This window comes from Anticarsia gemmatalis, chromosome 17 (genome assembly GCF_050436995.1).
Source record: "Anticarsia gemmatalis isolate Benzon Research Colony breed Stoneville strain chromosome 17, ilAntGemm2 primary, whole genome shotgun sequence".
NCBI classification, from domain to species: domain Eukaryota; kingdom Metazoa; phylum Arthropoda; class Insecta; order Lepidoptera; family Erebidae; genus Anticarsia; species Anticarsia gemmatalis.
In genome coordinates, this window is record NC_134761.1 from 6,660,495 (window position 1) to 6,672,643 (window position 12,149).

Genomic DNA, 12,149 nt, shown 5'->3' on the forward strand with positions numbered 1-12,149 from the left:
TGTATCGTTTCTGACATCGCCAAATTAACATAATCAGTTAATCACTTTATAGAATGACATAAGTGCTAATAAATTAATCTTTTTAACACAAATTAAATGTGCTGTGATAATTACTAGGTATAAGAAATTCAATCGTATTAGAAACCGTGTATAAAATCATATTGCTTAGTCTAGATATTTTAATAATTGTTTCACGGCTACGATTTGTACTGGGTTTATCCAAAACTTATTACAAATTATATTATTGACCATAAAATAGAAAAATATTAATATCGTTGCTGCTCTATTCATACGAAAACTGATGCGTTGCCGAAGCTCTGCAATGTTTTGTCATGATGACAGCTATAGACTGTCATCATTAAGGGATGGATTTAATTAAAGATTTAATATATGGAATAATTTTATTTGCTTATGTTAATTTCTTAAATAAAAAGGATTTCACATTAAGCATCCTTATATACTTATTGTTTAGATTTTATCAGAACCGCTTTTAATTACTACTCAAGTCAGTATCAGTCAAGTCGGTTGCTATCACTCAAATAAAATGTTTTTTAGTACGCATAAAGTAAGACCGATGCACTTTAAACTTCATTTTACATGAGTAGATGAACCCATATTTACCAATTATTTTTCACTGAAACCAATCTAGTATATTTCCAATTAGCGTCGGCAACTCTATGTTATAAGAGACTTTGCCTCAGTGTTCGTTAAGGCACTATGTATATTTTCTTCTATTTAAAACTTGTTTGTTCTCACATAACCATTCGATGCCTTATGACCTACTCAAAATATCAGTATGAAATATAAAATGGAAGTTTATTTATTTTATAAGGTATGCATGAAAGTTTAGTTCTGTGAAGAAATCTCACAAAATTTATATTATCTAAGAAAAACTAAGCACTATTATTCTGAGAGAGTTAATTTGAAACTAAATCATGAGGCGCTTTTGACTATGTACACTCTTGACTTTAGTATACTATTATAAGAAAACCAAGAACGTTATATGTAGGTACCTTTAATGCTGCAAACAATATGTTGACTCGTTTGTAGTTCTAATTATAATTATATTATCTACATTCGAACAATCATACAAAAAAATAAACGTATAAATGTTTATAGACCAGGTACTATTAAGTGTTTATTTATTAAAATATACTAGGTGTCGCACGATGAATATTAAAAAATGTAGGTTTCTATATACTTCTTATAGAGATACTTAATTCTGATAGCTAGATATTTTGCTCATAACCAGCCTCTAATAATTATAAAACTTAAATAATTATAATAATTATATACTGTTTTCACTAAGTGGTGCAGTGATTGCCAAGTAGTATAAGTTGGTACCTCCTGCGCAAGTACGAACTTCGCGTGGTTGCAAGTTCGAACCCAAGGCAATACACCAATGACTTTTCGGAGTTATATATGTATTAGAAATAATAAAATTATCTTTTGTTGCACGCCTGAGAGTTCTTTAAAACAGTTCTTGAAGGTATGCAATCCCCAATCCGCAATTGGCCAGCGTCGTGAACTAAAGGTCTAATCCCTCCCTTATTACGGGAGGAGACCCTTCCTCTTCCCCAGCAGTGGGAGAGTAATGGGTTAAATTTATTTATTTATTTCACTAAATTGAAGCGCTCACAAATCGTTGAACTTAACGTCGCCGTAGCGTTGGTAGAGTTACCGACATTATATTGTATTTCAACGACTTAAGCAACTACAGTCTAGCAGTACAAGTCTACAGAAGATTTCGTAGCCGAAGCTAGGGGAGGAAATTACTGCGCATAATAGGCATTAAGCTTTAAGTAAAATGTTTCAAAATAGCTATCACAAACAAGACGCAACGCCCTTATTTTCATTATTGAATTGTACTTAGCTGAAAATATGAGTTAAGATTAGTATTTAAATTGTATTCAAAGACAAACCTTCGCTTTTTATATTATGCATATACAAGATACCTAATAATATCGTAAACTAAAATAAAATTTCACATGAAATGTTTAAATGTATTACTAAAATGTTGTATTTCTACTTCCAAACCCTTATTACGACCCTTTCTTGCAACTGCCAAACCGAAGTCCTTAACAAATATGTATTTAGTATTAAACTCATATAACCCTGAATGGTCCACACATTTATGCGCAGTGGCATATTATGTTACGATTTTCCCTATAAACACATAAAACGTTAAGTATGTATAAGTAATTGTCTAAAACAATTTGTTATTAAGCGCACTCATGGTTGCCACAATCTATGATTAACTTGCAATGCTTTTGTAACAAAACTACTAGATTTTCCATTAAATTAGAAACGCGCTTCCTATCTATATTTCAACTGTATCGTTAAACGTCTGAACTGTCGCTACCTAAACTGCCAGTTTTATAATCATTACAATTTACGATAGATATTAATTAAAATTTGCAGAACAAAATTATTTATAAATTTGGTATGGGCACCTACTTTACTCGCTAGTTAACGTATAGACGTCGGTATTTATTTATTTATTTTAAACTTTATATACAGAGCTGTATAAAGACGGACTTTATGCCAGGGGCATTTTCTCCCAGTACCTTAGGGTGATGCAGAGATTGTTGTAAAGGTGTTTAAAAGAGGAAGGAGAGTTAAATGCGAAAAGACGACGGTATTGTCTCAAAACAGTAGAAACTGGTGCTGAAGTTCGGCAAGGGTGGGCCGAAAACTATGCATTTTCTTAAGGCTACAGTACAGAAAGCAATAAAGTGTTTAATAATTAAATGAACTTTATATGTATCTCTGTAAAAATCCTGAATATGCGCAACGTTTTCTTTCAACTTTTCTACATTTCCCCCAACAGATTAGAAACTTTACTTTAAGTTATGGCAATATAAACAAGGGATCCTTTTTTTTTTCAAATAACGGCAGCCCTGACTGTATTGAACATGAAGCATGGACTCTGTTGACCTGCCAGGAGTATATAAGGTGTACTACAAATCACACCTCACATCTGCAACAACTGTCGCAATGAACGCTGTAAGTACATGTTTAATTATTCTCATTATCACATACATATAAATGACGTTTATATAAAAAAAAACTTTATTCCTAGAATAAATTCAGTATACGTATATGTGTGTCTTCTAACTCATATCAAATGGTCGGATCACTTGCTTCTGTCGATCACATAATTACATACATATAATTGAGCATTTATTTAGTACTCATCACTGGTATACTGAGTAGACATGTATATATAGAGCAATTCGTTACAGTATAAAAAGAGTTGCGTTTGTAAATTACGTCGTAAAACTGTATTTCACTTTACATTAATTTCAGTGCTTTCAATGACTTTAAAATAAAATGCTAAGTGAATAACTCTCTTCGATAAATGAACATACTATTCTGATGTTTCTCAAATAAGTCCTCTTTCGTCTAATCGAGTGCTAACGAAACGTTATTAATTACTAATCACCATCACATGAACAAGAAAATTAAAAGATTAGCACAATTGGAAACGCGTTAGTGTGAAAATTTCCTTTTTTGCACCTAATCATATCACGCAATATTGATACACGCGTATGATAAAGCGATCAACACCTGCATTATACAATACTTAGCTTAGTTCACTTGACATATCAACTCGACCGTGGTCGTTATGTGTCGATATTAATCATGCATTATCAGCATAAGAAACAATTAAACCGTACTTACTTTAAGTATAAAATAATGCACATACATTCCTCTTCCATATCTTGCATAGTATTAGGATACAGTATCTAATTTATCTCTTTAGGATAAGAGTATTATTTTGCGTATGTTAAATAAATAAAAAAATGGACTGGGTCATTCGATTTTGAAGTTTAAGCAACCTGCCTCCCTAGTAAATTACTTGATTACAGTACGAAGGTCAGAAAAATGTGTTTGTCATAATGTTACAGGTACACTCTAATCACCAAAAGAATTTTACAAAAACCTTTCTACCAAAGCTAAAAGTCTTTTTCAAATTCTTGATGGTTGATGTGTTTGTTTCCGTCCTCAGTACACATTATTCGCTCTCTTGGTCTGCGCTATCGTGGCGATGGCGAGTGGTGTGCCCATGCGCCCGGAGGAGCATGACATGGCTGCTGCTCCTGCCAGCGACTTGCTTGAGGGGGCGGAGTCTCGTGGCTACGGACAACATCACGGTGGCGGCGGTGGTGGCTACCACCACGGCGGCGGCGGTGGCGGCTACCACCACGGTGGCGGAAACCATGGCGGCGGACACCACGGCGGTGGTCACGGATACGGACGTTAACAACAACAACTTTTATGGCCTTTTCATCACTTCCGGATAACTATCTTACTTACTTACTCTGTTGGCTCAACGACCCAAAATGTGTCTTGGCCTCCGACACGAGAGAACACCACTTTGCCCGATCTTTGGCCACTTCTTGCCAATCACCGCCTTGAAGCTCCCTCCGATCCGCCTCCACTACATCCCTCCAGCGGTATCTTGGTCGACCCAAGTACGCTCTCTTAACACCAAGATCTTCTGGCATTCTCTCGACGTGGCCGAGCCAAAGGAGTCTATGAGCTTTTATTTCTCCTATAATGTTATATAACCATCTAGTAGCACAAATATTGACTGACGAATGGTATATCTATAAGTGATGAAACAGCCATCTAGTTATCGTTATTTAATCGGCATATTTAAATTAGAAACAATGATTGGCATTTCAAAAATGTTCTGATTTTGATTAAAGTATTCATTCAACATCATCTTTTATTTGCATTTAATTGAAATGTGCTAAACTGAGATTGATATAAGCTGCACTGGACAGGATTGGACACTGACCGCAACCTTCCCTCTCTCTTCGATTGTGGTATATGGCACTCTAAGGGTGTGGGACTGCTATTAATTAATAAAGTACACTCACATTTGAGTAACAATAGAGCCACAAATTTTTACTTTAGCAAAAGTATTTCGCATATTTCTTTGCATCGGTAGAGAAAAATTTTGGGCAATACCCACCTAAATGTTATTACAGTTGCGTGTTGCTACTAAGTACGTACATAATATATTATTATATACAAAAATTCATTTATCTAAACGACCTATGACAAAAGTACGACAAGCCTATTATTATGTAATCGTCATTATGATTAACTTGCCTCTAGGCTCTGAAAAATAAATTATTGTTTTGGAGGTCAATGTCCGTGAAATTTAATGACCCCATATTTTCTACTAGGCATAACGAATACGAGCTGTAAACATAAACTATGGCACAAGGGCTCTAACTGCATATAATATTGAGAAGCTGCTTGGAAATATATGAGAAAGGAATGTAAGAAATTGTACCAATTTCAGTAGATAATTGCAATTTTCTATTAACTCAATTAGTATAAAACTCTCAATGAATAGTTTTAAAGCTTTTTCTCATTATAGTGCTCAGGATCAATATCTTTGTAAGGCGACTACGACCACACAGAAGCGATACCGATGGCGACAGCGTAGCGGAGGGGAAAAACAAAAAGCATTCGTTGCGGGTAGTACCTATATTCCATTCGTCGTGTCTGCCTTGGATGGGTCAGTTTCAATAGCACATGTTACAAATAAAAGTTATTTCTATAACATGAACAATATACAGTTTATTCCAACGATACAAATAAAGTGATCCCATTATATCGTCCCGTCTTCGCCACGCGGCAATTCTTCGGCATGTCTCTTGCATTACTATGCCAATACAACGATTGATAAACAATTATAATTAATAGCAAAGACGTCAAATTGGATCTATTTAATGCCTATGATTGATTGCATTATCTTATTAAATGCGTATGTTATCGGAACTTGATAGCTAATTATATTATTAATTAACCCTCGATGGCAGCCCTAACCAAAAATGAAGCAGTACTTACTGACTCACCGGCAGGACTTGAGTATATAAATAAACGTGTACCGCAAATCGTAGTTCAGATTGTTCTACAATCTTCAAGATGAACGCAGTAAGTACACGTTTCACTCTTTCATTTGCATATTACGAGTACTACGCATATTTGCACGAACTCTTACAAGTCCAATATTTATAAATAAAACGTACTTAAATTAAAGTTCAGCTCGCTACGTCTTCCATGTGTTTATTTCTTAAACCAACCGTATTGTTTAATAACAAAAATGTGTTATATTATGTGTCATCCCTTAACTTATAAATTGAAAATTTTCAAAATAGATTCAGCATTTCTCGAGAAAACTGCATAATTCTGCACACAACCTTACACTCTTTAACTTTTTTAATAACAATGTAGTTGGTATGTTAGTGTAGGAGTGCGTTAAAATGTTAGTAGTATTCGTAATGTAGCTGTCTCGTAATGATATTTGTGGTTTTCAACCTATATTACCCACTTCATTCAGTAGCCCAGTGTCCCAAATAAGTAGGTGTAGTTTGACAACTTAGTAGAGATTCTTCGCATCTACGATTTATCTAGATTAATAATTCTATGTATTTCCAAAATAAATTAACTTTTACCGCACAAGCATACCTACTGATTTTCTAAATTCTGAAGTTTGTTTACGTCTGCTAGCCGCTAACCTTACATATTATGCGGCTCTTATCAGATAGTCGCATATGACAGTGATGAACAATAATATGGTTTTTTAAATTCAATTTTTTTTTACCTTTGACATATTTTGAAGATTATGTTTCGTACAGTTGGAATCGTATAACTGTGTGTTCTTTTAAATTTAATTATGCTAATATATGAATATATTATATATTAATAACTACTGTATATTTAATGTAAACTATTATAATACAAAAGGTTTAATAATAGTTGATATAATTTATTCAACAGTTATATCATTCAATATTGTATTTTATTTTACGAATACCGAAATGTCAAAGAAAGATAATTGTTATCCGTTTCGTTCGCGACTATTTTATTAGTAAAGTATGAACAAAGCAAAGCAAAACCATACATATAGTTCAAATCGTGATTAATGAAATGTGCATAATCTAATTTGTAATACATATTCATAAAAATGTAAAATAATTAATATAAATTTACAGTGATGAGCGAACAGCATCAGAAATATGCATGCACTGTCACATTTTTAATTGTAACCTTTTTGTGTGGAAATATCAAGTTATAAAACAATACGCAGTGATCGTAAAGTTAACTTAAAGTTAATATACTATGTATACAATAGCAATTTAGGAAATTGATTGTAGATACACAAATCACCTTTTGACTCAGTGCTGATTGAATACTTTTCTCCTCAGTATACATTCATCGCCCTCCTACTCTGCGCCATCCTAGCGATGGTGAGTGGAGTACCTGTGGAGGAGGCACCAGTAGCTGTAGCTGCTGCGAGCGACCTTGAAGGGGCGGAGTCTCGGGGCTTCGGGCACGGTGGTGGGCACCACGGAGGCTACCACGGCGGCGGTGGCTACCACGGCGGTGGTGGCTACCACGGCGGTGGCTACCACGGCGGTGGTGGTTACCGTGGCGGCGGCGGCTACCACCGAGGTGGCTGGCACGGTTAAGAATTGTGCCATATGTGTTTATGATGGATTTATGATTACCCAGTATTCGATGTATATTATATTATTATAATTAATAAAAATATAACTCTATTTAAATTCAATATGCTGTTTCTATATATACCTCCTCAATAAACTACCAAGGAAAATCTAACCAGGGTAATGGTACTTAACTAAAACGTTAGAAATGTAAAAACCTACAATAAGGAACAAAGTGTTAACTGAGGTGATCTTTCAGGATCGACTTGTTGTAGTTTCTGCTCAGATTTTTTACCGTGTCAATTAGGCAGTATAGTATAGGTTAACATTAGTCAAGAGAAATCATCGCTATTTAATTACAAAACAAAATGGAGTTTAGAAAATACTACGTACTTAATTAAAAATGTTGCTGAGTAAGCGACTCAATATTTGATACTAATGTTAATAAAATTATACGTAATACCTGTTTAATGGATATATTAACCATTAGTGAAATATTAAATAGTCCAGAATATATTAAAAACTATCATTTTTATTGAAATTTGATGTAAAATATTACTTTGTTTGTAATGTATATGACCTTCAAATCACCGTATATATAGAGAAAATTTCCAAAAAATCTATCGTTCATTTGGAACATTTGACCTGTCGTCACCATGAAAACCGTAAGTAGTTCCTGAACGCTTTCTTTTTCATTTTCCATTTCCGATTTTATTGTTAGAATCATAATAATTCACCCTAGTATATTATATATTACAAAGTACAAGTATATTATAAGTAAGTAGTGTTTTATACTTATGAACAATATTAAAATGTATGCCTACGAATAGCAAAATAATACCATATTTGTATCGCACACATTTGAAAAGTATATTTTATCCACATACTGTTACCGTATATTATTATATGTTACTGTAAAATATCAGCACGCAATAAATCCAGTAAACCATAGATTTTTCAACCCTTTCTGGTAAAAGTCCGATATATTAAGCCATCGTCTTTTTGACATTTAGGTCCAGTCATCTCCACTAGTAGCTGAACAACTTCATATTTTCAAAACCTCTGTGTTACGTAACTTTAATAAATATCAAAATGAGGTAGAATGAGTTAGAATTAAACATTTCAATCAATGGCAAATGTTTTTTCCTTGGAATAATATGCACACTTCAGTATAAAGATAGGATTTCAAAAGATTGAGTATGATCAGCTACTATTGGAGCTGACTGCACCATCACGAGTTTGGTAAATGATCGATGGTAAAATGGTAACAATATGGTATCCTATGAAATATGAATTAAAATTATTGTTTTTAGTATTGAAAAGTAGATTTTATATTTTTATTCCTGAGTCAGTTATTTCAGAAATAAATTTGACATGGTACAATTTTTATTTCAGTTCGCCTTATTCTCGCTTCTGGTGTGCGCCATTTTGGCTATGATTGGCAGCGCTCGCGCCCAGCTCGGAATCTTCCCGGTGTCTGACTCGACTCATGACCGGCAAACTCACGGCCATTACGGAGTCCAAGCTACTGTAGGAGGCTACCACGGAGAAATCGGCTATGGAACTAACGCTAGACATCATAACCAACCCTCATCTGCCTCAATCGGAACAATTTAAACATTTTTAAGTTCAAATAAATTACTCTTAGCTTACACTATTGTTTTTTTTTTCATTAAGCCTAATGAAGAACTAGATCTATGATCAATCTACATTCCTTTACCGTCTCTGATACCTAACGGTGTCAGTAGTATTAAACAGAAGGACTATTGCTCGGTTTCAGGGTTCACTTAGCAGCAGTTTATCTATTCAATAGCGTTTTTTTATATGAGTTTAAACGCTATTTAATAGATTATCTACCGCTAAATGTGCCTCAGAAACCGGGATATACCATTCAACAAACATAAAAAACCAATCAGTGCACCCGATCCATGAATTGTAATAGTATCTTAAAAATATGATCTGAATTTCAGATTGTATCGATCATTAAGTGCCAAGGCACCAAATAATGTGAATTCATAATCTTTGTCGTAAAAAATCTCTAGTAAAATTTAGTTGTCCAAACAAATTGTTATGATAAGTTGAATTCGCTAGTTTTGTTATCAAATTGTGAATCCCATATAAGACGAAAACTGCTTTCAAACCTCACACTTTGACGTCAAATACCAAAGTAACACTGATACATAAATTATTATTTTGTAAAAATAATATAAAACGAAGCGGTGACATTTGTTTTAGAACCGTTATTATTTAATCTTTGTTTATGTTAAATCTAGATTTTACTATTTCTACAAACTGGTTTGTGTGTTTACTTCCTTGCTGATTTCATAGTCATCGTTATGTGAACAATAGCAACTAACGTACCGCAAACACGTATTTTTTAAACCTAGTTGGATAGAAAAATAGAAAGGACTCATTTCCAGAGAACTTACAATTGTGGACTCTTCATTTAATATGAACTTACACAGACCACAGAGCGAACAAAGACTAAAAACGTTTACCCGTATAATTTATTTATCTTATAACTAATATTATCTTTTCTTTCTCTTTTTGTATATTTTCGGTTGATGTAATGATAATCTGAAAATATGAAAGTTATTTCAAACCATGTTGCTAATAAAATTGGCCTAAATGAAGGCCCTTTGCCCAGAACATCTTTTAAATAATAATAAAATAAATAAATTTAACCCATTTATGTCCCACTGCCGGACAAGGGTCTCCTCCCGTAATGTGAGAGAGGTTAGGCCTTGAGTCCACCACGCTGGACAATTGCGGGTTGGGGACTTTGCATACCTTCAAGAACTGTTCTTGAGAACTCTCAGGCATGCAAGGTTGCATCACGATGTTTTCCTTCACCGGTGGAACAAGTGATAATTATTTCTAATACACACATAACTTCGAAAGAAATTGGTATGCTGTCTTGGGTTTGAACCTGAAAACCTTGCGTGGGAGGAACCAACTTATACCACTCGGCTATCATTGCTCTTAAGGGACTTAAATTCAAATATATTGCTTATTTCTATCTTTATACTAAAACAAAATCCAAAACCAGCCTCAATTGTATAATTATGCTGAATGTATTTTATTAACTCCACACTTTACACCGAAGTAAGTGATAATATTTGCAAAATCAACAAATCTGATATTAAGCAGGTACCTGGTACTTTACCACTTCCATACTTAATACCAGTTTATTATATAGGTATAAGATTAGTGTCTTATTATCATCTGTTCCAAATAAATTAAAAATCGATGTGACCTTCAAACAATCATATAAATATTTCGCAAACACACCAAATGATATTGTTCAACTGGAACATTTGAAGTGTCATCATGAAAACTGTGAGTAGCAAGCAATCTTTACATTATTAACCTCTCGAGCGCCCCACGTCAAAATTCAAATATACCGTTAAGCGTCCAGGCCAAAAATGGCGCGCGAAATTGAATTGGCGGTTGGCGTTTAAGCGCCGATTCCGTCATATTTTGATACTAACACCCTAGTCATACCTTATATATTTGAAATCTACATAAAATTTGCTATATATTAAAAAAATAAACCACAAATAATATTTGATAGTGGTGGTACAATAGTCGGTTTTATCTGAATATTGTGTGCTTTAGGCATGTGTTTGAAGAAAGTCTAAAAAATATTTTTAGGCATAAAAAATAATATGACGGAAGGTCTTATCGTGTAGTTAATGAATAATGACATTAAAATCCAACTGTAAAATATACTCAAATCTTTAAAATTAGTTAAAAAAAGTATTTACAATATTGGTCATAAAGGAACATGTCGTTGGGTCAGATGTTGTTTAAGGTGCTCTCTGGCCTATATCAACCACTTATTCAAGTGTGTGCATTAGATCGTCGTCTCGTTTCATCAGCTTCAATGTCAAATATGTTTGAAAGGGATAAACATAGTTTTAGCATTTAATTTCTACGTTTTTTTAATGTAAGATCGTTTTGCCGTACCACGGTGGCGGGACGCTTGACGGGGGTAGCACATTCAACCGTGACACGGTGGCCGGGCGCTTGAGAGGTTAAAATTTAATATTAATTTAAGAAATTTTATAATATTTTAGCCATTACAATGTTTTATAAAAAGTAACTTAAGTATAATTATAATGAGGTAGGCAATAAGCCGCTTATTTCATTCTTGGATTTTATTTTTGATGTAAAGTAATATAACTACCTAAAGTGCATCCCATAATAATTATTGTTTTTATTTTTCAGTTCGCCATTCTGTCCTTGTTGGTATGCGCCGTATTGGCGATGATCGGTGGTGCCTACGGCCAGTTGGCAGCTATTCCTGACCTTGAGACCGCTGAGTCACACGGATTTGGGCACCACGGACACGGCGGTTACGGAGGAGGCTATGAACACGGTGGTGGCTACGGACACGGCGGCGGCTATGATCACGGCAGTTACGGACACGGTGGCTATGGACACGGTGGCTATGGACACGGCGGCGGTGACTACGGACATGGCCACGGCCACCACGGGCACTATTGATTCGGATATTAATTTTAAAAACTTAGAATAATATAGAAATGTAAGTTTTATACCATAAATTGTATGATAATAATTTGTTAGAATCGTTTTAATAAACTACTTAAGCTTTTGTTCTTAGTTTTAATATAAAAATCATGACCTTTTAAGCACAGCGCATTTGAAAAAACC

General features: G+C 34.3%; 2 protein-coding genes across 2 annotated transcripts; both read left to right on the plus strand.

The window, feature by feature from the left end:
- The first annotated feature begins 2,894 nt into the window (after positions 1-2,894).
- LOC142979875 (uncharacterized) lies at positions 2,895-4,726 on the plus strand. The gene is made up of 2 exons (XM_076125092.1): positions 2,895-3,006; positions 4,013-4,726. Exons 1-2 carry the CDS (start codon positions 2,923-2,925, stop codon positions 4,265-4,267), a joined length of 339 nt encoding a protein of 112 aa, XP_075981207.1. The 5' UTR covers positions 2,895-2,922; the 3' UTR covers positions 4,268-4,726.
- A 1,133-nt stretch (positions 4,727-5,859) lies between these two features.
- Positions 5,860-12,090, plus strand: LOC142980190 (uncharacterized). The gene is made up of 4 exons (XM_076125525.1): positions 5,860-5,958; positions 7,233-7,493; positions 8,868-9,002; positions 11,703-12,090. Exons 1-4 carry the CDS (start codon positions 5,950-5,952, stop codon positions 11,979-11,981), a joined length of 684 nt encoding a protein of 227 aa, XP_075981640.1. The 5' UTR covers positions 5,860-5,949; the 3' UTR covers positions 11,982-12,090.
- The last annotated feature ends 59 nt before the right edge of the window (positions 12,091-12,149 follow it).

What these genes read in the sequence shown, in the direction of transcription:
- LOC142980190 (XM_076125525.1), top strand. An exon ending in ACCGAGGTGGCTGGCACGGT is followed by an intron (nt 7,494 to 8,867) that starts TAAGAATTGTGC and finishes TTTTTATTTCAG; the next exon opens with TTCGCCTTATTCTCGCTTCT. An exon ending in ATTACGGAGTCCAAGCTACT is followed by an intron (nt 9,003 to 11,702) that starts GTAGGAGGCTAC and finishes TTTATTTTTCAG; the next exon opens with TTCGCCATTCTGTCCTTGTT.
- LOC142979875 (XM_076125092.1), top strand. Translation starts at nt 2,923, where the DNA reads ATGGACTCTGTTGACCTGCCAGGAGTATATAAGGTGTACTACAAATCA. An exon ending in CAACTGTCGCAATGAACGCT is followed by an intron (nt 3,007 to 4,012) that starts GTAAGTACATGT and finishes TTCCGTCCTCAG; the next exon opens with TACACATTATTCGCTCTCTT.